This window comes from Pavona decussata, unplaced genomic scaffold, assembly GCF_977016875.1.
Source record: "Pavona decussata unplaced genomic scaffold, jaPavDecu1.1 SCAFFOLD_233, whole genome shotgun sequence".
NCBI lineage: Eukaryota > Metazoa > Cnidaria > Anthozoa > Scleractinia > Agariciidae > Pavona > Pavona decussata.
In genome coordinates this window covers 302,014-326,901 of record NW_028145638.1, presented here as the reverse complement: position 1 = coordinate 326,901, position 24,888 = coordinate 302,014, and the positions used below count along the sequence as shown (strand labels likewise).

At 40.2% G+C, this 24,888-nt stretch overlaps 3 protein-coding genes across 4 annotated transcripts in view; 2 read left to right on the top strand and 1 right to left on the bottom strand.

Moving 5' to 3' along the window:
* Window positions 1–2,200: 2,200 nt before the first annotated feature.
* The window catches only part of LOC146458185 (uncharacterized), a 252,490-nt gene continuing 229,802 nt past the window's right edge, over window positions 2,201–24,888 (bottom strand). Inside the window, exons 2-5 of one of the 2 annotated variants that reach the window (XM_085090713.1) lie at window positions 8,549–9,276; window positions 7,620–7,649; window positions 4,312–5,378; window positions 2,201–3,181 (exon numbers count right to left, since the gene is read on the bottom strand). In XM_085090713.1, the coding sequence (XP_084946839.1) occupies window positions 2,687–3,181; window positions 4,312–5,378; window positions 7,620–7,649; window positions 8,549–8,846 (1,890 nt within the window). In that variant the 5' untranslated portion in view covers window positions 8,847–9,276 and the 3' untranslated portion in view covers window positions 2,201–2,686. Of the gene's footprint in view, window positions 3,182–4,311; window positions 5,379–7,619; window positions 7,650–8,548; window positions 9,280–24,888 lie in introns of those variants that run through there. The other variant, XM_085090714.1, reaches the window with a different exon arrangement.
* On the top strand, window positions 10,379–13,789 carry LOC146458199 (uncharacterized). Its single transcript, XM_085090838.1, has 2 exons — window positions 10,379–11,108; window positions 12,546–13,789. The coding sequence occupies exons 1-2, from the start codon at window positions 10,712–10,714 to the stop codon at window positions 13,028–13,030; spliced, it is 882 nt and encodes a 293-aa protein (XP_084946964.1). The 5' UTR covers window positions 10,379–10,711; the 3' UTR covers window positions 13,031–13,789.
* LOC146458192 (DNA excision repair protein ERCC-6-like) overlaps window positions 19,756–24,888 on the top strand; it is a 38,901-nt gene continuing 33,768 nt past the window's right edge. The window contains exons 1-2 of the mRNA XM_085090709.1: window positions 19,756–20,303; window positions 21,669–21,789. Of these exons, the coding sequence (XP_084946835.1) occupies window positions 20,002–20,303; window positions 21,669–21,789 (423 nt within the window). The 5' untranslated portion in view covers window positions 19,756–20,001. The remainder of the gene's footprint in view (window positions 20,304–21,668; window positions 21,790–24,888) is intronic.

The following is a 24,888-nucleotide window of genomic DNA, read 5'->3' as shown; positions in this document are numbered from 1 at the left end:
CTTGTCTTGGAAGGTTTTATTGACGGAAGCCAAAACGCAGTTTGGCAGTCAGAAATGTAAAGTGCGGGTTTGCAGAATTATGGAAATCGTAGTAAATAAAGCAAGATGCTTATCGAAAAATTCGCGTGAATTTAATGCATGTAAACTTAACTTTTGAAAAATTCGCGTTAATTTAGTGTAACGTAAATTTTCTTCGCGTCGTCAACGTGCATTGTTAATTTCCTATAGTAAGGTAATCGATAGGCCACAAAATTTCATCGATTAGTCATCGATTACCCATTGATCATCGCCAATAATCAATGACTAATCAGTTGATTACCCATTGATTACCCATCGATTATTCATTGATGTCATTGATCATTGATTAGTTACGCCTGGTTTTATTCTTACCGCATACAACTTGACATTTTCAAGTGCGTTGAGTAAACAATTTATGAATTTCAAGTCTTCATTAAACAATTCAGCTAAGTATGAAAGTGTTTATTGGGGTTTTAAATTTTCGCAAACCTTTCTCCAGGCGTAGTCAATCGTTACACCGATAACAATCATTACCTATATCAACTGCCTGCAATCGATGAAAATCGATGAAGAAAAAAAGTTGTGAGTTCGATTACTGATGATTACCAATAGATATCAATAACACTTGGTTCGTCGATTGGTATCGATTACTATTGATTGTTATCGGAAACGATTTTTGTCTTTTTACAAGTTGAACTGATAAAATCATTGTGACACTTTGTCCGCATGGTTTTAGCAAGTCATTCAATCTTCATATCATAGCATGAAGGAGATTTACCGAAAGAGATTACATCAAGAAAATACTTGGAACAGCTAACATGAGCATCACAGTCTTTTTTCTATATTTGCTTACTCGCCTGGCTTTAATGCAGTTTATCATACCAAAAGAAGACGCAGCCAGAGTAGCGGTGTGCAACCCTCTAGCCTGGTTGTAGCATTGCTACGTAATGAAGCAAATAAAAAACAAATTAGTGTTTTTGTAATTTCAATTATATTTGGTTTAGGAAAGAAACGTTAAAATGAATCTCAAAGTGAATCAAGAAAGAATAACGCCGTCAGCAGCATGGCAGTAACAAAAGGACTGCCATCTTCAGTTCAGAATCAGCTGACTTTGCGGGTATCTGTATCTATGGCGATGATTAATTGATTACATCTGCTTCGCGCGTTGCTGTGTGAGTGTTCAAGGTACAACTGTATGGCGAACGAACAAAGGTTTGAATCTCTCAACGACGAAAGCTTAAACACAGTCGATCTCTTTTCAAACAGAAAGAGAAAGGGCATGGGAGTAAGTGAATACGTAAGACCAGGAAAAGCGAGAAGATGGTCCGACGTCGAGGTTGATCATTTGGGCAAATCAATATGGCGCGGGTTTGTTTTCTTCAGATTCTGGGTAGATTTTGGTCTCATACCCTTGAGTCCAGGTGTTGCATCAAACATGTTGCATTCGTTTGGCCACCTCGTTCAACACTGCAACATCATCCGACAAATGTTGGATGATGTTGCAATCTTTTTGCCAATCGATAACAAACAATAAAAACTTTTTTCTGGCAATTGGTGATTGATTTCCGATATCGATTTCTATCGATTGACGACGCCTTGATTTCTATGTAAATTTTTGCGCGCGGACGTTAAATTTGTATAACTTACAAACCGGAGAGTTTTCATGAACAGAGAAAACTAAATTACAAGTACTCACCTTTCAGCACATGGAAATCTTTTTTGGTGCAAAGACCGTGATTTCTCACATTAGGGATTTAAGAAACCACGACGGCAAAGCCAACGAAAACGTGACTTGAAAAATATTTGTTCGCGTTACTTGTACAACTTCGCGAATTTCCAATTCGTTCAATTTGTACAATGTGGCCGAACTATCCAGTAACAAAACAGGTTTGAATGGTCTTCAAGCTGAGACAGAGAATACAAATTTTACCGCGTTCTCCAGAAAGCCTTACCACCTTTTCCAGAAAACCTTGAATTTGGTCATTTCACGTTGTTGTCTGGCAGAGGACGGCAAAAAATGTACCAAAATTTATAACGCATGTGCAGAGCCTTTGTTTCTCTCATTAAATCCTATTGTTTTGGGAGGTTCCCGTTGCCGTCGCCGTACGCTTGTTAAACTCGCTATTTTGCGGACGAACGCGTATCCCGCAAAGCAATAGTATTAGAAGAAAATGTACAGGAATTGGTAGAGCTCGCCTTATTTTCTTTCCTAAGGGTCACTTTCAACTCAATATATTGAGTCGAAAACTATTGTACATAACTGACGATATCGATATTAGTACAAGTTTTCGGTTAGTGCTTACTATTACTATTTTCAAGCTGTGAGAACAACTAGAGCCCCATCCACACCAACAAAACATGTTTAATTAAACCAGGTTTAACAAAATGAAAATTGGCAACAGAAAGCTCAACCATTGGCTTTGAAATAGGATTCAAGTAAACTTTAACTTATGCTGTCATTCGTGCTAAATCTGTAGTCGACAAAACTCCGAAAGAAGCTTTTATGAAGGAAACAATTTTCAACTGTGTTTAACAAAACAGCTTTTAAACGTGTTTAAGCCTTGGTGTGAATGGGGCACTAGGTCTGCTTGCTTTGGGTTTTCCTTTGGTAAAACCTATGACTGGTTCAAAAACGTTGTACAACTTGCTTTGAGCAATCGTAAGGGACCTAAAGAGCAGTGTCCAAGGCACCAGCTTTTGGAGTTCTCGACCGATCAATGGCAGGCGCCCTTTGGCGAGGTTCTGGAGTAATGCTGTCGTCAATATTGTGTGGACTGGTAACACTTTCGTCTTGCCGTTTATCCAAGCGGTGTTCCTGTAGGTGTTCGGTCTCAGACAGGTCATCCGCAATTACTGAGTAGTAGGAGGAAGGGGCTCCACTGTCTCTGGCTGAGCGGGATAAACGTAATAAATCAAATCTGTTTTCAGCAGACGTGGAGCAAAGGATAGGGATCAGATCTTGGCAAGGGAGACGAGACAACCATTGAGCAAAAGCGATTTCTGAGTCTGTACCAGGAATATCGAGGGTCTTGGATAACCGCCTTTTGATGCTGTTGACTATCTCTGTCGAATTTCTAGACTTCCGGTTTAAAACTGCCTCATATCCGCTACCAAAGACGTCGTCATGGTCTTCATCAACATCGTCATCTGGACTGTTTCCTTCCTGAAACGTAAGAAGTCAATTAACAATATTTCACTGATGTCGATGAGAGGTCGATGATGGTGGACATTTCGCGGCGAGGTAAATATCTGCCAGTATTCACCGACAATAAACAGTGACAGTGTTTTTACACGCTTTGATCTGCCTCTTAATCACCGTATAGCGTTTGTTTTCCATATCCCGTCATGGTCCTGGATTATTTCCTACCTGAGTTTTTTCAGTCAGAAATAAAGTGGCTAATTGGGTTCGGCTATCCACTGATATAGTATACAGTAGAACCCTGCTTAATTCGGACAGCTCGTATTACGGATAACATTCTTGGTGCTACACCATACATTTTACTTAAGATTAACCCGGCCGCTTAATAAGGACACTCAGTAATACGGACACTCTTTCTGGTGCCAACGGTGTCCGTAATAACAGGTTCTTACTGTGTACTACTAAAATGTCTTTTTTAGCTTGGCTTTGATAGTGGACATCCTCTCTTGTAGTGGATTATTTCACGGGTCATGAGGCCATGCAATGTTTCTAATGCGACACGAAGCCTATCAGTTTTGGCATTTAATAATTAGGGTACCCGTATCTTAGTTTTGGGAAGCACTAGGAAAATGGGAACAGCTATAATCTTGGATGGAATAAAATAAGACATTAAGCCCCCTCCCCCCCCCCCCAAAAAAAAAAAACATTAATGATGAATTCGCACGGAAAGCAAAACTAGCCGTTTTTCCATCATTGAAATAGGGGTGAGGGGTAGTTTTTAATTTGTTTATTTGAATCGTTCAAGATTGTAGCTATTCACAATACCAAGAGAGGACACAGGTAGTGATTTTGCCTTCCGCTATTATTACATTGGCTTGTGGTCACCAATTTGTGAAAGGGGGGGGGGATGGATAAGTGCAGTTTATCAAAATGAGGGTAACGTCAGTACTAAAGGTGTACCATTTTGTATATTCAGCTTATGGTTTTATCTTTTCCTGGTTTCTGAGGAGCGTTAACTGTCGATCTGAGCACTGAGGCGGTCTTAAGTATTTTAGGCAGGTTTTAGCGAGCAAAATCACTGTGAAAAAAATCCTGTTGGCGCGAGAAAAACAACAACAACAAAAAACCCAAACAAACAAGTTGCAGTAGCTTACCGGAGATAATGGCTCGATTTCCTGTAAGCAACGTGACTTCAGCTCTTCCTCGGCTTGCACCAAACGTTCTCTCAAAGCTTGAATTTCAGTTTCATGTCGGCGCTCAAACTCTCTAGTCTCCTCAAGAAATCTTTTCAGAGCTTCATCTTTTTCCTTCTGGGCGTCACTACAATTCTGATACATCTCATCCCTTTCTTTTCGAGCCTCGTCTCGTTCCTTAATAGTTTTTATTCTCTCTTCACCGTACAAATCGCGTTGCTCTTGGTATTTTTTCACTTGTCGAGTAAGCTCCTCGTTTTGGGCTCTGACGCTTGACTCTTGCCTCTGAGAAAAGGATAACTGGAATTCCAACTCTTGAATCTGTTTCCTGAATTGAGAGCAATCAACGAGCACATTATCATAATTCTGTTGGTATTGCTGTTTGTTTTTCTCTAGGACATCGTAGTGGGCCTTCAGCGCTTCGGCACAATCCTTCAGCTCGTCGAGCTCAGAGATAGCTTGGTCTTTCTCCATCTGTAACTTCTGCGAGATAAACTCTAGTTCTTGATTCCGATCTTTTAGTCCTTCCACCGTTTTTAAACTGTTTCGCTGGCGGGATAATGTATTTGACAGCTCTTGGGAATGGTGGTCGAAATTCTTCGCCAAATCTTGCAGCTTTCTCATCAATTCTTCTTTTTGTCGACTTGCTTCCTCTAGCTGCTTTCTCAGCTGTTTAGCTTCTTCTTCTGACGACAGAATTTTCATGCAAACGGCAAGAGAACAAGCATGTCTGTCGCTCGTAGCTTTCTCAGATTCTCTTCTCTGAAGATTGGCGGCTTCCTCAGCTTTTACTGCTTTGTCCAATGCTTCTCTTGCACGTTCCTCTGCTTTCTTTGCCTGGTCTTCCACGGTCTGCAAGAGCTTGGATTTTACATCCAAATCACCACTAACCTTGGCGAGATTTTTGCTGAGCTGCTGGTTTTCCTTCAACAGCTGATCATATCTAAGGGTCATCTCTTGTAGATCCGCAACCGCCCTTCTCAAGTGATTGGTAAGAAGGTCCAAATCGGCACGCTGAGGGTCAAGTTCTAGAAGACAACAGTGGCCAGTTGAATAAATCGTAACATCGGACGTTAAGGCTTATGTCAAACATTCAGCCCGGTAAAAAGCACTATGGTACTATACTGATTCCGTTTGTTGACTGTTAAAATTTAAAAAAAAACACTCTTCGTTCAAATTAAAAGATTGTACGTTTGCTGTGTCAAGTATAGATCGCACATGCAGCCAATCAGAGGTGGTTTGCAACCAATCCCTGGAGATCCAAAACGACAACGGTATGGCGGTCATGTTGGATGACAAAACAAATGGTTCTGTCATCCAACATGGCTGCCACACCATTGTCTTTTGGATTTCTAGGGATTGGTTGCCAACCACCTAGTATACAGGTATGAAATTTGAACCGTGTCCCCTTGGGAATGGAGCCGGCTACAATTTGGGGACTGTACTGGGCCTGCGCGGGTTTCATTTGGATTTAGTTACAGCTCACGTTACATTCACACAAACTTCAGTCTCGGTTTCATTGCGAGAATTGCTCACTGAAAGGAAAATGTTTTCAATACCAGGGGCCCGTTTCTCGAAAGTCCCGGTAACTTACCGGGCCCTAAAACTACATTTTAAAATGTTTTTCGCCGATTACACAGTAATTACAGACATGCTACATGGCCAATGTTTTCATAGAATTATAAGATTTTAAAATTTAGTATTCAAAGGTAACAAAACTTGACTTCTGTTAAGAAACATTTATCACCAAAGACACTTATCGGGCTGGGCGCCCGTTTCTCGAAAGTCCCGGTCACTTATCGGGCCCGATAAGTATATTTTTAAACGTTTTTTCGCCGATTACACAGTGATTACAGACCAGGGGCGTAGCCAGGGGAGGGTTCCAGGGGTTCCGGAACCCCCCACCCGCGTCAAGGAACCCCCCCTCTCCTACTTTTAACAGTGATTTTATCCCAGCAAGAGTGTAATGGACTCTCGGTTCCTGAAATTCTTCGCTTTGTGCTTTGTTCTATCCTTACAATAAGAACAGTGAACGTCATTGTGGTATCTATTTGCGTTTCACTTGCGTTTTTGGAGACATGAGCAGAGCTGGGATTCCTGTGTAACAAGATGCACGTGTGTGCACAGCAGAAATGCCTGCGAAATTAGTAGACGATCCACTGGTGTTGTTCGAGCTGGTGGTTTTCCTACTAATGGCGCGGTCTTGTGCAGCCTCTTTAATCTTCTCCCTGAGCTGGTAGTCGTCGGAGAGAGAAATCCTGACATTGAAGCAGCGCTGGAGTTTTATGAGAACGACCTTCTTTCTCCTCATGCGGTTGATGTTGAGCTCCTGCGATGGAAGAGAAAGTGGTGCAGCACTGAGGATGCCGACCTTCCCACAAGTGCAGTTCAGACACTCGCAGCATGCGGTCGAGAGTTCTTTCCTAACATCCACACCTTGATCCGAATTTTGTGCACGTTGCCGATTACGTCAGCTGAATGTGAGCGCTCATTCAGTACACTAAGAAGATTAAAAACATACCTGAGGTCGAGCATGTCAAGCGAGCGAGAGTCTGGGCTGGCGTTGATGAACATCAATTACCACCGAGACATAAATATCGAGGAAGTGATAAACACGTTCGCTCAACTGCAACCAAGGCGTCTTCTGTTTGTGTAGCGTAAACGCCAAAGTCTTGTACGTACGTAATGTGAGGATTTTAGACCAACCGTTCTCGTTGGAACCAATTTGGAACCCCCCCTCCTAGAAATCCTGGCTACGCCCCTGCAGACATGGTACTTGGCCCGCAATGTTTTCATGGAATTGTAAGATTTGAAAATTTAGTATTCAAACCTACCACAAATTGACTCGATAAGTATATTTTTAAACGTTTTTTCGCCGATTACACAGTGATTACAGACATGGTACTTGGCCGGCAATGCTTTCATAGAATTGTAAGATTTGAAAATTTAGTATTCAAACCTACCACAAATTGACTTCTGTTAAAAACATTTATCACAAATTTCACTTATCGGGCCCGGTAAGTTACCGGGACTTTCGAGAAACGGGCCCCTGGTTGCCGGTTAACATCATCCGCCATTTTGCTTTCCTTTTTTTAGAAATCGCTCCCACCTCATCACAAGTAGCTACAAGTATTTACGTTATTGTACCGCATTTTGCATGAAAAACAAATGAAGCATCCGAACTGCTTTCCAGCCGAAGATAGTTTTTGAAACAGGGTTATGTAAAACGGGTTTTCACCGTTATCAAGAGCTATAATTACATATTTTACCTGTGAAAGTCTTGAAAATGGGATTCTCTCCTGTTTGATAACAAAAGAAGTCAACAATGACAAAATTGTAATTTACTCTTCTATTGCAATATTTAAGATAGAAGAACTGAACTGAAATATTTATTCATATATACCCGGAAGTAGTGGTGAAGGGTGAGTTAGTTTGAATAATTTATAAATATTTTTCCTAGTCATCTTTGTATCTGACTGCCTGCAGATAGTTTTACATAATAAGAACCACTTAATTTTCGTATCAGCAATAATTGTGCAATGCTCATTTTACGCGACCCTCTTGAAAATCTCTTGAAATTAAAGTGCCTCGAAAAATATATTTAATAAGGTAATTCTGGGCTTGCTTTGCAAATCCACTTTATTTCCAGATTTTTTCTGTGTTATAGTCATTTTCCTCAGTTTAAACTTTACTCATCGTCCTCACAAAGTGTCGTGAAAATATAGATAGGCAATCAGATTCATTATGACATTAGCAATTTAAATCGTGGTTCATTTCCAGTCTGTTGCTGATTTATGTCGTGCTGTCACTGGTGATTTACTTTCGCTATCAGTATAAGCGCCTCGGTGATGGCTTAAAAACGTTTTATTGCTGTTTTGGTTCACAAACTCTTGCAAGTTTTGGACCTGGTTGTGGGAATTTGAAACAGACTCTCAACGTGCCACTTACATTTGCCCAGTGCAAACTGAATAGCAACTTGCGAGAAACGGTCTCGTAGGCAAATTTGCAATGCGGAAATAGAGAGCGAAATTGTAAGACAGTTAATATTCGTGGCCAAAATGCACTGGATTTCGTTTATGTTGCTGTTAGCTCATGCAAGCTTTGACTTTGATCATTTTATAAATGTTTTGAGTTCAAAGAGCCGTATTACAACCCCCCTCCTTCCCTCGGATATTTGGTTAGGCAGTTCCTGACTTACTTGTAGTTGCTTTCTGTCCCGTCAAATTCTCGTAAATGCCTGGGTTTAACAGCTGTACAACATCAAGAAAATGCACCAGACTTTCTGTGCCTTTAGTCTCCAGGATGTCCAGCAGCTTGCCAGCCTTGCGTTCGGTCGTCTTCTCCGCCTGCACGAGCTCACAATCTTCACTGTCGAAAACTGCCTTACTCCGCAAATAATCGAAAAGGAGAGTGCGATCAACGCGCAGTTCCTGAACGACTTGCACTCGATGACTTTTTAAATTCTCCCACACCTCGTCTACGTTGTAAAGATTCATCGCGCTATCTGGAAAAGTTAAAAGCGCAACATAAGGAAATCAAAGTACCACGATCAACAGTGAATTTACGGTTACGCAACAATTTCTGTAAGCGTCTGACTCTGTCACTAACGCCGGAAAATCAGTCAAGCAAGAAATTATGGCTAATTGATCTCCGTCGTTTCATACCATCTGGGAAAATTCCCTTTTTCTTTGACCGCACCTTCGATAAATACCGACACAGTTTTTGAGACAGTTGTTTAACAGAAATGGACGTGGAACTGATGGTGAGCTTGTTTGTGCCAACGGACCAAAAATGAAAAGTTAAATGAATGTAAATATATGAAACATATAGTTTGAACTGCGGATGAAAGATCAAATAGAGGAAAGATCCTTGCAGTTAGTACGCAACTTAAGCAGTTGCGAAAAGGAAGCCTGAAAAAAATTCAGGCTTAAACCGTTCAAGCCTGAATCTTTTTTTCAGGCTTTCTTTTCGCAACTGCTTAAGTTGCGTTCTAACTGCCAGGATCTTTCTTCTATTTGATGGAAAAGTTAAAGTTGATGAAATAAATAAACTGGAAATAGCAGAATTAATTTTTCAAATTCTACGAGTAAACTTTCCTGTCCCTGTTCCAAGTTCCAAGATTCGTGTAGGCTGTTCTGATGACGAATAACGAGGTAAGATACCAAGTTCTTAGAATAACTCGGTCTACTGCGATCGTAAAGTTGGGATGTTGAGAAACCGCTTTCTGCGATGGGATGCACAGTGGTTTGGGACATCTTACGTGCAATGAATGAGTCAACTGTTGCAGCACTGGGAAAAAGAAAGAATTCGAGGAATTAGAAGTATATACCCTTAAATCTGCCCGCGTCACATGACGATGAAACTTTATACGAGAAACGGTCGCTCTAGAGGTTGCCCCGTCCATCCAGTAGTCCCAACTGATCGGAATTTTCCGATCGTTCTTGTAACGTCATCGTCCGACTGCTTTCTCGAAATAAACAAATATGGCACTGTCCAGAGTGCGTTATGTCCCTTTGCATTAGGTGATAAATTTGCCGGCTGCCAGCTCTGTAGGGACAACTATTCCTCATTTTGCACCGCTGCAGGATTGACAAAGCAGCTTTTTCGACGAGTGGATGAATGTTTACAGACCTTACTGTTTTATATCTTTGCCTATAACTACGGGACTGAAACTCTACTAAATCGTTTCAAAACGACCTAGAACCGAAACCACCCAGGACACAAAAGGAACAACAGAGGAGAGAAATTTTTTTTGAAAAATCATTTCTAATTTTGTCTTCAAATTCGAATACTTTCCCCATACAAACCCTTAGAAGTAATAACAGACCTCTCAACCTCAAAACACCGAAAATCTGGAGACTGAGGTAAAAAATCTGGAGATTGATTGATCAGCATACAAAACCAAGTAATCACAGGTGCTGGTCAGGTTCATTAGCAACTTCCGCCATTTTGAAAATGTGAGTGACCAAAATGCGAGAGACTGGTAATGAAAAACCTCATTTCCAGCGAACAGCGGATGAACTTATTTACTAACTATGGATTGATTTCGACAGAATTGGCACAAGAAAGTCACCTAAACAAGCCAAAAATGAAATTATAGAAGGAAATTGTATCCTTTCAGCTTGTGACTCTGTTTATCGTGAGATTTTTGTGTCTCGCCGTGAGACTGAACTGAAAACCGTGAGTGTCACGGCAAAATCGTGAGGCTTGAGAGGTCTGTTATAATTTCGCTATTCGCAACGATCGCAGCTTTAAATTACGTGACGCTAATGTTTACGTTACAAAGGTCAACACAAATCATACAGCTTGGGCTACCTGTGTTCGATCGTATCCAGTGATCCTCGCCAAAATCATCAAAATCATGAAGATTCCTCGAATCCTCAGTCTTTTACCCGGTCATGCAACAGTTGCATCATTCATTGCATGTAAAATGTCCCAGACCACTGTGAATCCCATCGCAGAAAGCGGTTTCTCAACATCTCAACTTTATGATCGCAGTAGACCGAGTTATTCAAAGGAAGCTGTGACCTTCTTACTCGAAAAACTTGGCATTCTACCTCGTAATTCGTCATCAGATCAGCCTACACGAGTCTTGGAGCTTGGAACAGGGACAGGAAAGTTTACGCGTACGTTGCAAGAAGTCCTTCGTGGCAGTAACGTCCAAGTCATAGCAAGTGAACCAGTTCTTTCCATGCGGCAGGAGTTTATAAAGAACTTCCCGGATATTGAAATCAAGGACTTCTCAGCGGAAAATATTGGTAAGACATAAGTTACAGAGTATGTTTTCCTTTGTTTTTCTGCTGTTGATTTTTAATAGTTGTTAATATTTATTTTATCTAACATACATCCGTAGGGGTTGGGGAAGGAGGGGGGGGGGGGGGGGGGGCTTGAGGTGGGGAGAAGCCTGGATGCGAGATGCCAGTTGTCCCGGATTATCATTCAACACATTGTAACAATATACACTTAATGTATGGTCCCGAGGGAAACAGTTAGTTTTGTTTTCCCGAGAGTCCTGATATTCGTCTTAGGAGACATCAGGACTTGAGGGAAAACAAAACTAACTAGTTTCCCCGAAGGACCAAACAATAAATATTTAGACTTTCCCTTCAACAATCACAGCAAAACAAACAAACAACTAACAGGGCAACTGAGGAATTGTATCCCGGTCGGGATACATTTGTATTTGATCAGGGGCATGTGACCAAGAATCAACCAATCACAGTGCTCATTTTGTCGAGTTAAAGTCTAGGTATATAACAATGCCCAAATGTAGTCATGGTGCACTCAATATTCATTGTCATACAAGAAGAAAAAAAAAAAAGAAAAGAATAAAGAAAAATACATTGTGTTTTCCGGAAAACAAAATTATGGAGAAAAAATTACATGGCTTAAAGGGAGGCATAACTGATGGAGAGTGACTTATTTTATTTTCATGAGAGACAAGGCACAGGAAACATATAATGATACATCCAATCACTGAAGGGGATTGGGAAAGTTAAAAAATTGTGTATTTCGGGGTCCTTATCCTGCATTTTGCTGATCCAAATAGCATATCTCGCAATTAAGAAATAGAGGCGCACTTTTTATATTGCTGGAAAGAAAAAAAAGGTTTAATTCTAATATTATTGTCAGTGCTTTTATTTTCTGTCAAGAAGCCAGGGCTTTCATCCATAATAGCTGTAGTAAAAATCCCCAGCTACTGGAACTTATGGACACCCCTAATGAGTGTTTCAAGCAAAGTTTAATCTGTGGCTACCAAGAGGCAGATTGTAAAACTTGCTTCAGGTATGCAAGCTTTAGACATGGCTTGTATTTTGCTGTCAGCTGTGCCAAATTAAAACCAAGTGATAATGACATTGATGATAGAGTGGTTTTCAATTGAGTGTCGAAAGTAATTTCATGTTTGCTTTGGTTTGGCATTACTATGCTCTGTGATTGGTTAACAGAACTTGCGCCACTTTCTCAACCAATCAGAATCCAAACCAAAACCAATCATGTTTTGGCAGGATGTGTTTTCCCACGCTTGGCACCAGTTTCATGTATTTGTTTTGAATTCTGATTGACTTTTTGTTGCGATTGGCCACTTTGGTTTTGGTTTTATGACACTCAATTGGAATTAAACTGCTCTGATGGTTCCACAGGGCTGAGAATAATTATGGTCTTTTGATAAATTGTTTGCAACTGTTGTCCTGCAGATTTGCCTGATGCTAGTGTACAATCTGTGATTGCTGCTCAATGTTTCCATTGGTTTGCCAACAACAAGGCCATTGCTGAAATTCAACGTGTACTTGTTCCAGGCGGCAAACTAGGTCTCCTTTGGAACAACTGGGATCACTCCATGCCTTGGGTGAAAGATGTAAATGAACAAATTATGCTCCCTTTGTACTGGGAAACAAATACACCTGTGGGAAGAACAGATGAGTGGAAGAAAGTCTTAGATTCATCTGCAACATTTGGACCCATAGAAGAAGGTGAATCATTCAAAAGTGAGCAGCAGTTTACCTTTGATGAGCTTATAGACAGAGTCATGTCAATAAGTGTCGTACAAATCAAAAATGAGAATGAAAAGAAAATGGTGAAAGAGAAGGTCAGATTAGTTTTGAACAAACACAATGAGCTTGAGAAGAGCAAAATCATTCTCCCTTATATTGTAAAAATGTACTGGGCTGAAAGAAAATGAATCATTTTTCTTGAGAAGCACAAGTCTGGGCAAATAATATTAAAATGTTTGGTAGTATACTCATTGATACTGTAGAATTCTAAAGTGATGATGTCACAAAAACTAAATTTATGAAATTATGGGATTAGGTAGTATGTTCGGAAAGAGCGTGATGAAAAATGCCCACTTGCCCAAAAATCAGCATCTTATTGCAATTTGAGGGTGAGATATTAGCTCTGTTATGCCCTCGTGACTCCATACAAATCCTTCTAATTTTGTCTCAGTTTGGAACTGAGACAAAATTAGAAGGATTTGTATGGAGTTATCGAGGCATAACAGAGCTAATATCTGGTTCCCAAATTGCGATGAGATTCTGATTTTTTGCAAGTAGGTATTTTTCATCATGCTCTTTCCAAATATACTTTCTACCAAATCCCATAATTTCAAAAATTCAAATATTTGTGACGTCACACTTTAGAACTCTATTAATCGACAAATATTAGCCAGCATGCATTAGTTTTCTTCAGTGCCATTGCCCTCTCTCCTTTGAAAGTGGGCTGATCAATCAGTTAAAAAAAAGAAAAGAAAGAAAGCCAAGAAAAGAAACATTGACACAAATAAATCATTTCATGCAAGTGTTTTATTTATTTTCCCTGTGATTATAGAAGACATAATATTCTTGTGCTTGTAATTCGAATTTAGCAATCAGTGTAATTAGTACTTGATGTCTGTAAGATGTGTTGATAATATTTTTCAATAAAAATTATCTGTAAGAAAAAAGTGGTCAAAATTATTATACGCAAACAGGACCCACCAAATCACAAAATAGATGGTGGTCTCTGCCTGCACCCCTTCCCCACCCTCCCCTCTATCCAGCAGTAGAAAACTACCATGAGATTCAAATCTCGCTTTTCTTGTTTATCTAGTCAAGCAATGCTGACTCTTGTTAGCAGAATATTTCTGTGGCTACTCAAATTTTAAAGCCAATAAAATTTTATTGGTAATGTTCATGAGATAGGTGCTGTTTTCAATCAGTCTCCTACCCTGGCCACGAAAGGCTGCCTTTCCTGGCCATGTTAGTTCCAAGGCCCGCCTTTTTCAGCAGTTAAGTTGTAAGTTGGGCTTTCTTGGATTTCCCAGCCTGGAAAAGTTAAGTCTGAAAGGAAGCCCAGTATCTTTGACCATCTTAGTCATGTTGTTCCAGGAAAAATATGTTTGCCTTGTACATATCACATTTTTCTCAAAAGTGAAAAAGCAAAAATGTGTCGTTGGTTCCTATCCCAAGGCATCAAAATTTGTCTCACTCGTTTCCCAATCGTTTCGCTTAAAGTTGTTTCGCTAATGGATAGTTCAGTTGCAAACGTCTTAGATTAGTTTGCTAACGTTATTATGCTTTAACAGCAACAAAAAAATATACTAAGGCAAGGCAACTGGGAAGAAAAAAAGTAACGAATTGAACCTTCCTTTGACTTAAAGGATGCACTAGCCAGTTGACTATGCTTAGACATTTCGCTTACGTAGCCTGTGAACAGGCTTCTAAGTGGGGTATAGAGCGAAAAGGAAAATCGGCAAGCCGAGCGCGGTATGGGGGCATGGTACGGAGGGGTATGGAGAATTTCCGTGTAGGTAAGGCCCCGTGGCCAGGGAATGCAATGGAGGAGTGCGCCGCCATCAAGAACAAAGTGAACCTTTCCTGTAGACTTGTTTGTTTGCTCATTCTAGGTTCGAGTCCAGATAGGAGCGAGGAATCAAATAATGCTGGTGGATAACCGCACATCTCAACCTTGAAGAATGATTGTCATGATTGGGGATTGTCATACTGTCCTCCAGTTGCTACAAAACTCAATCTCTGAAACAGCAACTGTGGATCCACCTAGATGTTGCCTTCACTTAACCTCACATTCCTCTTGCACGTAAGGGTAACTACTTGGGTCTGTCTTACGAAATGAGTCGTCATGCGCATTTTTGCCAACCATAGAACTTAACACCTTGTCTCCTACTTCGACCTTGCACTTATCAACATTGACTTCCTCATCAGCAAGGACACCTGTTGCAATGCAGCGCAGCGCATGATCCTGGGAAAATAGATCTCTCTGGGAAAGGCAATCAACTAGATCAAGGGCGGTCATTATAATCGCGCAGCTATCTTGCTTCAGTGGCGACCCTATGCTGTTCACTAGTTCGATACCTGTAATTAGAAAAGTGAGAATATCAGTCTGATTTGTACTGATTGTGGTAACATAAATACAAATACAATACTATAAACAAGGTGAATACCTAACGCCAGTAAGGGTCTGCATGGCGTCACTGCCTTCTGCACAAGCAAGCATTGACATTAACCAAACATGCGCCTGCATCTCTGACAATCCTTTACCTCGAGTTAAACCACCGCTCGTCTTAACGCTGCGCATTAGAACTTGTTCAATCATCAAATCGGTGGAAAGCCCCGCCCAAAAGCAATCCCTTCTCCGTGTGCAATGAAGTCCGTCCTGAAAGTTCTTGTAAATGTTTGGGTGAGTGTTTTGAAGCTCATTCATCATTTGTAGGTAGATATAAGCCGATTTAGCATAAAGTCGGCGACCAGCAGCGGCAAAATAAGGAAGCATGTCATAAACCGATTGGAGGTGCAGACTCCAATTTCCGTGCATTCGGCTTTTATGAATCTGCGCAGTATTTCTACCATCTCCATATATGCAGTCCACACAACAGCAGTCCGTTGATTCTTCATTGAACTTTGTACGTGTTTAAGCTTTTCTGAAATTCTTTGGACCAGTTCTGTAGAACAAGTTTTCTTCTACTGTGACAAGATGCCAGGGCGGTACGTGCAGTCTCTGTGGGATCCGCATGTGAGGCGAGCGATTTCGTTTGCTCTGATCAATATTACGGCTTCCTGTTTTTTTGGAATCGATGAAATCAAGACGGCATTTCTTATGTACGCATTGGCCAGTTTTCACCTGGATTGTGCACTGGCTGAGTGTCTGGCTTATTCTATTTAAAATGTTTCTGCAACCCTTTTCCGTCAAAGTGACTGTGAGATCTCCATTGTCTATGGGCTCGCTGCAAAAGCAACAATCCATGATGCATTGTAGTTGCGTACGTCTTCGTAGAATAAACTCCCTTGGAAGAAATCATATTAATATTTCAATAACTAATTCTGTTTGTGAATTATTAAGCGTTAGTGTATTTACCTGCAGTACGATTTGAAGAAAAAGGCTGAAAGTAGTGAAAGAAATCGAATTGCCAAACTGTTGCAACTTGTTGTTTCTTGTTTTGAACATGTTGAGAGAGGTGAAACGTCCACAATGACATGTCGTTCGCTTTTTAAAATTTATTTGTTGCAGCCTTTTATCCCTGCATTAAGAAGACTTTTTTTATAGCAGTTAAGAACGACTATTTGTAGCTATTTCTTAGACGATAATTTTTTTTTGAACAAGACTTTGTTGAATAGCTTTAAGAGTTTGTCGAGCAAGTCTTCTTACATCGCCGAATCGGGCGCCTTTGAGGGAAAAAAAAAGGCTTTAAAACTTTAACCGTAATTTTGACCTCTATCTCATAGACATTTAATCACATGATTCCTCGTAAAATTAAGGATTACTGTCACTTTTGTTTTCAGAAGTTACAGAAAGTACCCTCGTCGCTTCTGAAAACACGTGTGATATTAATCGTTATAGATTTTACTCGGCCACATGCGATGACATATACAAATAACCTAAATATGCATGATAAAAATAAAATGTCAACATAAATCATACTTACCGTTTCTCACAGCACGACCCTGCTGTAAATAGTACAAGTAGATATTGCAGAGAAACCATAAACGTCCAGTAATAAAAATAAAAGTCTGTGAGTACAGAACATAGACAATGCAACGAAACGAACTGAATACTGCCAAGTGTCCATGTTATACCGTTGGAGTCTGGAACCACTCAAATCGTATGTTTTAATCTAATTATTTTATTTTTATCTGTGAATAACATTTTTGTACATTATAAACATTTATTGTAGTCCAAGATGGCTTAAAACCGCTCAAAACAACTTTATTTTGTGTGTTTCAATTTATTATTACTTTCTGCGACGTGGGTACCCTTTGGTACATACTCCAAATATTACAATGCTTAATCTAAGCATGTTCCATCACACGTATTTTGGGGAACTTTTAGTATGTTGGTAAGTTGACCACTGTCTACCATTTGGAAGTGACAGAAATTCTGTTGCAATTAGTTTGACTTCGACCATAAAAATTTCATCAGATGACTGGACGACTACGTCGCATCAGTTTTCGCCCATGACACCCCTCCCCTCCCCACCCCCCCTCCTTCCGTCTGATGCGCTGCCAATGCACCAGCTTCTCCTGATATGTCGGAATAAACGCTCACTAGGAGATAGCGAAGGGTGACAGGCCTGCACGACTTCTAACAATGGAAACATTTTTGATGTGTAACCTCTTTATATTTTTGCTCTGACAAGCATGTCATTTAGAGATTTTCCTTTTTTAAAGGAAATTAGTGGTGGCTCTTTAAAGATTTCTCGTAGGAAAGGCTGGTTTTGTATTAAGTGCCATTTTCCCATTAAAACATGTTTGAGGTTGGGCCGTTGTATATCGTGTTTACCAGTGTCCCACAGAGAAAAAATATCGTCAATGTAACGTTTCCAAACTGTAGGTTTTACGACGCTGTAGCAAGCAATGTGAGTTTGCAAGCAAGACCGCGGTTTCGAATCTTACGATTCTCGTCAGTTGCTATTTGAAGATTTTTTCATGGGGAAAGGAAGAGCATGGTGTTATACTCAATTCCGTTCCGCCGGATAGCATGGCAGTTTTGGGTTTTTATAGCCACTAATGTAGTATGGTAGGATCGAAAATGGTGCATTCTGATTGGTCCTTGCCAGCCAGTCAGATTGCTGTAATATCGATCCGATGTGAGCTCATTAGCTATGGGTTGTGTTTTATAAGAGGTATTTAAGTTAGCTGAATTCCAAATCGCATACAATTCCTGATCGAGTCTCGACGCCAATATCAGCCAGTTCATCCACTGACCCAGGTAATCGTTCGTCGTTAAGATCTTCAGCTGAAAATTCTCGGGAAATCGCCAATCTGTTTAAAACTCCTATGTCGCATCAGTTTTCGCCCATGACACCCCTCCCCTCCCCTCCCCTCCCCACGCCCCCTTCCGTCTGATGCGCTGCCAATGCACCAGCTTCTCCTGATATGTCGGAATTAACGCTCAAGTTTAGCGAAGTCCAATCCGTGCTCGAAGCGCTTGATGTCACGAAAGCCACAGGATCTGACAAAATCCCAGCGAAACGTCTTAAGGAACAGCCTCTGTAACTGAACCATCTCTTGTAAGCTTTTTAAAAACTCATTAAGTACTGGTTCTTTTCCGCAGAACTGGAAGGAAGCTAACGTTATTCCTGTTTTTAAAAAGGGTGAGGCCGAGTGCACAGAGAATTACAGGCCCATCCCCTTACCGTAACTGGTATCCAAAGTCTTGGAGCGATGTGTATTTAACACTTTAAAGATAGACCGTACGAGTGGTAAGATATTGTCAACATGAATTCATTTAAGGGAAATTATGCATCTCCAACCATTTGGAAGTATTGGACCTCGTGGGCTCCCTACTAGACGACGGAAAACAGCGAGATTGACGCAGGGACACTCAGCTAGTGTTTAGTGCAGTATACGATTAATTTTCTCTAAAAGGGTCGTTGGATACTTCTGAAAGAGTAAGTTTCATTGAGCACACAAATTCTTACCACCCTACTGACTTCAAAGACCTTCAAAGTTTACCGCTAAAGTCTCGCAATTCACGGAAACAGCATCAGTTCGACAAACCGTCTATAAGCCGAGGGCCCGCAGAGAGATGCGAGAAACAATCGACTCTCGTTGTGCGCACAAATTACAAACCTACTGAAACGTTTCAGTACACAAATTACAGCAGTTGGCACCCAGCAGGTATTACAAAGTCTACAAAAGGCTTTGTGAAAGGAGAAGCACTTAGGCATCTGAGGACAAACTCTTCTAGAGTTAATGCATCAGTCAATTCCAGCTGTGCCCATCCCCCTTCCCGAGCAATAGTGGGCATTTTCCCACACTGTCCATCCCGGGGGTCGGGCATTAGCCTTCTCCCCAATTACCCCGGAGCATTCATCGGCAAATACAGTAAGTTTCTTATTGAATGCGTCTAGATAGGACATCAAATGGGACGCTAGAGCTGTAGAATAACCTATTTTTGCACTAACTACGGGAAACAAGACCCAGCTAGGACTTCATTTGCGGTCTGAATTAGCTTAAATTTTACTGAAAGTAAGACGAGAAACAAAGAAAATAACACATTTTTGACATGTTTGAGCCACTACCCCGGGGCATTTCAACAACTATTTTGTCCCGGCGGTGGGGCATTTGCCAGTTTATTTTCAAAAAATACCAATTCCCGGGGTACGGCCCGAGGGGAGATGGCCAATGTTGGAATTGACTGATGCATTACTGCTTTGGAGAAAATTAAGAACGTCCCATTTCACTCGCAACTGACTGCGAGAGACCAGAGAAACAGCAAACAATGTCGTGTAATAGGCATGATTAGGGTGACGGTGTGATAACAAAAGCGTATGGATAGAATATTCTTTGAAACTAGAAAATCGATTTTCCTTTCCACCCCCAGGCCATTGGCTCAGGGGCTCTGGGAACAAGGGAACAGTGCTCAGCGGTTTCAGCAAAAAATAAAGATAATAAATATGGCTGACTCGCTGACTCGGCTAATTCAGGAGAAATCGTACAAGTCGGTTTATATAGCGGGGATTTGTGGGCAACGGAATCAAGAAAAGGGCAAACTGCTTTACAAAAGTGTTTATAACCCACAAGAAACACGATATGGCATTTTATCCTTAAGAGTCACTCTAAAATCGTCGTAAAATCGGAAAGAAAGGCGCCACTTTAGATTGGCGTGACATGATTTTCTAAGAGTAGATCATAGACGCTCTCTTTTATGTGAAGCAGAATGGAGGAGCCTCTGGGAATCCCTCTGTGGAAAGAAGAGGAGAATTTATCAACGGACGAGGATAAAGCCACTGGTCACAGAACAAAAAGTTATGGAATCTCTATTGATTCTTGTCTGATTCCCTCTGTTCCCGTTGATGAACAAGCTTCAGTGTTGAGAAACTTGGGCGTTAATGTCTTCAACCAGGATGAATTTGAACAAGGAGTCTTAAAACAAGTTAATGAAGCCATTGCTATAAAGGAGACTGAGGAGATTGTGAAAGGCTGGGAGAAGAATTTGAAAGCAGTTGATGAAGATATCAAGTAAGCATTTAAAATGGATTAAATTATGGTGTGATGCACCTGAAAAGATGCCCTGTTCAGACTTGGTGTCCAGGCGTGCGTTTCTCAAGCTCCCGAAAAGATTTCGGACCCGAAAAAACTATTTTACATGCACAAAATTGATTGCTAAAAATTCGATCTTTGACAATTTTGAAAGCAAAAACATTTGGCAAGATTTCCGCACTGCCCCTTACATTAATTATGTATACATTTTGCTACTCAAACTCTATTCATGGTCCTTCTTTGTGTAAGAGGGTTAGTATGACAGTGATGCATGTATAATTAATGTATGGGGCTGTGCGGAAATCTCTCCAAACATTTTAAGTTTTCCGAGATTAATAAACACATCAAGTTAGTTTGTACGAAAAACAGCCACTAATCTGTAGAAAAGGGAAAAGAAAATTACTTTTTCGGGCCCAAAACCTCTTCGGGGGCTTTGAGAAACACCTGGTAGGTCTGATTTTGGTCTAGAATAGGGTATCATTTTCCAGGAAAATTTACCAATTATTGCTTGAAGAATTTAGTCTATACTAGGTTTCCTGGGAATTGACACTTAAAAGTTGAAAAAGATTCTATCAGAGGGTTCAGAGCCACTGGCTATGAACCCCTTTGATGGAATTTTTTCAACTTTGCAAAAAATTGTATCTAAACATGCTGATTACAGTTTTGTAGTAAAAAAAATGGGGGTCACTGAGGTCTTTTTTTTTTTTAGTTATAACCACTTAAAGGTAAAATTTATTTGGTGATTTTTTTAACAGGTTGTACTGTTGCTATAGTAACCTATTTTGTTGAGGAAATGACCATAAGTTCTTCACAAATGTTTAGGCATGTTTTTGGTATCATTAATTGTTATATTTAACAATTAGATTATGAGCTCGAGATTTCTATCGCGTGATAGCTGATGAGGGCACAGCCCGAATCAACTGTCACGCTATAGAAATCTCGAGCTCATAATGTACTTGTTTTAGTGTATACCTACTAGTCGTTCAAAACTTAGCAAGTAAATTATCCAAATCCTCCTAACAGACACTTCGAAAAACGCGAAGAAGCGGGCTGAATTTTGTTGACAACGGCTTCTCACTATCCATCACAGAATAGATAGCGGGCAGCATAGCCAATCAGAGAAAGGCATTCGTAATAGAATGCTAGTAGACTTATACTAACAACTGATAAAGAATGGTTCTATTAATCTGTCAAACTACAAGTGCTGTAAAGTGATGGAAATCAGTGCCAGTTGCCTTAAGTCAGAGCGGAAACTTAACATTTTGAGATTGGTATTTGTAGAGCTAGTTTTCAGTAGACAAAAACAACACAGTACTGAATATAAATTTAATATTTGAATCCCAGGACTGTAGAAAAGGAATTAGAGGATATTGACAAGATATTGAAAAGACTTGACAGTAAGAGTGGAGCTGGCTATGAAGCATGGCAGAGGAGCCAAGCTGTTCATAAACAAAAAGACAACAAGGTATTGGTATAAAGTTGTTCGTTGAATAAATGTGATGGAATATTTTAAGCCTGGTGAATAAATGAGAATGATGTATATTCAGTAAGTGACACAGGCCTGCAAACTCAGAAAAAAATCTGAGTGCTCCTATCAGGAGTCGAACCTAAGACCTTCTGATTACTAGTTTGGATGCTCTACCACTGAGCATCCCATGAACCTAGTTTAATGGCCTTAGCTCCCGCGAGTCTTCTGTAGCTCAGTGGTAGAGCATCCGAACTAGTAATCAGAAGGTCTTAGGTTCGACTCCTGATAGGAGCACTCAGATTTTCTTCTGAGTATGCCTGTGTCACTTACTGAATGATACATCATTCCCAAAGTAGGGTTGGAAATTAGCGCTCGCCCGCTCGCCAGTGTGAGTGGCAAGCTCGTTGGGCAAGTGGAAATCTCAGGTTACTTGCCCGGTTTGGCGAGTAGGCTTTTCATATTCAGGAAAACAAAACAAAATTGTAACTAGATGCTTTTGACAAAATACAATCTAAACGTAAACATACCAGTACTTTTTTAACATCTGAAAGATTAAGAAACCTGGCACATACAGGCAAACTTTCTGCTTCGCCTGGTTATATACATACTACGCAGTTTTTGTGTCAGATCAGTAAGGAAAGGAGAAGTCTTTCTCTCTGTAGCATGACAGCCATAAGTATTAAAACATGAAGAAGCACCTTCGTAAATACGTTTTAATACAGCTTTTAAGAGCAAATGTTACCATCAGTCAAACATTTGGTGGCAACAGCTCAAAAATCAATTCGGCCCAATTCTCAAGTTAGGTAGACTTCAATGTGAAACAAATCACTGCATAGTTTGTTTAGCTAAATATCAATTCATTTTCGAGAAAATGGATAATAATCAAATTCTGTGAAAATGCCACTTCTTGAGCTTGTATTTCGGGGTGATTTAGGGAGCTTCGGGTAACGAAATAAAACACTTTAGAGAAATAAAATCCATCAAATTTTGTACAATGATACCAAAATGTGTGTTATAAGCAATTTCAGCAATTCTCAACAATTTACTTTCACAATGTGAATAAACTTGAATGACCTACTTTTATCAAGATGTAAAATGGGCCAAAACAACCTATTATTTCAGCATGTGGTACTTAATAGTGCCTCAAAAATTTTGATTTTGAGAGCCGAAGAGTTGTTCTTTTAGATTCCCGAAGGACTTTATGGAGAAATGATTCAGTGCGATGAAATCAAATTTTGCATTTGGATAAATTGCACTATTTCAACTAATCCTGTGAAGTAACCTGAACGCACGCAACTATTAATGTTTCGATGATTACGTTTAACCTTAAGCTAATTTGACATAATAATAAAGTTACCTTTATGTTGTGAAAATCAAAGATGAAGGCTATAGTAGTGCTGTCTAATCGTTCGATACCAAATTAAATACACACTGCCAGATAATTAGTCAAAACAATACAAATGCAAAGTGTCATGTTCGTTTTTAAATGTGGACGTGATGTTTTGATGGGGAAATTTTCCTATGTTGTTTTCGAGAAACGAGTAGTTTTTAAAAGTGATTTTCGTAAGCCTTTCCATTAAACCCAGTTCTAAAGTGAACAGCAAACCAAAGGCGAACAACAAGCCATTTATCTCAAACATCCGTTTCAGCTCTCTTGGAGTTAATTTGAAGGGCAAATAATCTGTCTCAATTTCGACAAGCCGAAGCAATTTCCAGCGTTGGACCATGAAATCAAACGGTCTGTTGAATTCCTTGATCGTGAATTATAATTAAAGGCTTTCACTTTTTAATAATATAGACATCCCCTTACATTTTTCTCGTGGATGGACCTGGGCTTTCTCAGCAAGTTGGATTCATCAACAAAGTAAGCGAAGGAAACACGTTCAATCGTTGCGTGACAAATTCCTACTTCCGGGATTCAGGCTGGAAGTTCCTAGGCTAAGGGTAGCCACTTTTAACCCTCACCCCCTCATTCAAAACTAGCTATATTTCAATTTAACTTAAATTTAGCATCTCAGTGTTCATAATCACTCTAACAGATCACACCTGACCAGTAGCCTAGGAATATAATACTAATCACAGCCATCAATCACTCGAATTGTTCGATTCCCAAAGCAAAGAGCATCCGAGCCTTTACAGTCCCAGAAACTAGATCATTGTTTTGCGCGCGGTCAGAAAGGCCAATACACACGTTATGCCAAAAAGTAAAGTCGAACTTATCTTACCTACTGATATTCGAAAACATTCTCTTGCGTTAAATGCTATTTAAGAAAGTGTGAATGAGAGGAGCTGATAGAGTAACTTTTGCACCAGCGATGGAACAGAATCGCGTACTGGCCACGCAAGCTAAAACTTATGCAAATGTAATTGTTTACTGAATTAACTTCAATCTGTGAGAAGAGCTAGTCAAACCCACCATTTGTTGGTGATCTAACTATGGCCAAGGCACTAAAGAATTAATGAGGTGCCGTAACTTCTAGCTACTGTAGGTTTTATTTAGGGTTCCCGGAGGTTTATGGCGGGAAACAGATTGAAAGTAAACGTGATTTAACACTTTATTTGCGTGTATTTTAAGACTTCACTTTGAAGTAAAAAAGTTCAAGCAGTTTAATGCATTTGGTCACCAGAACGACATATTGCCCATAAACTAATTATAAATCACCAGTGCACGCTGGGATGGGGAACTTCCTGCTAGAAATTATAAACGTCATTGGGTGCGCCTCAATTCTCCTTTTGTGGGCGTGGCTCCTATTCCTTTTTTCGCCAATTTTGACAACTAGTTATTTTTCCCGTCACATATTTGTTTTTCCTAGCTTACACTCTAAAAGGTATCAGGATAATTTTCACATTAACCGGTTCAGATTTGAATGCAATTAGCAGTGTTAATTGCAAAGTTGAACCCCCGTCACTTTAAATTGGGAGTCCCTTCCGGATTCAGATGATGTAAATGGCAACAGACGCAGCAATCAAAAACATGCTGGTGTTGAAAATGTTGTTGACAACAGTCAGGCACTTTTGAAATTTACTGAACGCTTTGTAGGCTACTGCTCTGTTCTAGACATTTTGGTCAACCGTTCAAGTTTTACATGTGCAACC

Coding starts and splice junctions, on each gene's coding strand:
- LOC146458199 (XM_085090838.1), top strand. CDS start 10,712: ATGAAGATTCCTCGAATCCTCAGTCTTTTACCCGGTCATGCAACAGTT. Junction 11,109..12,545: donor CTTCTCAGCGGAAAATATTG/GTAAGACATAAG, acceptor GTTGTCCTGCAG/ATTTGCCTGATGCTAGTGTA.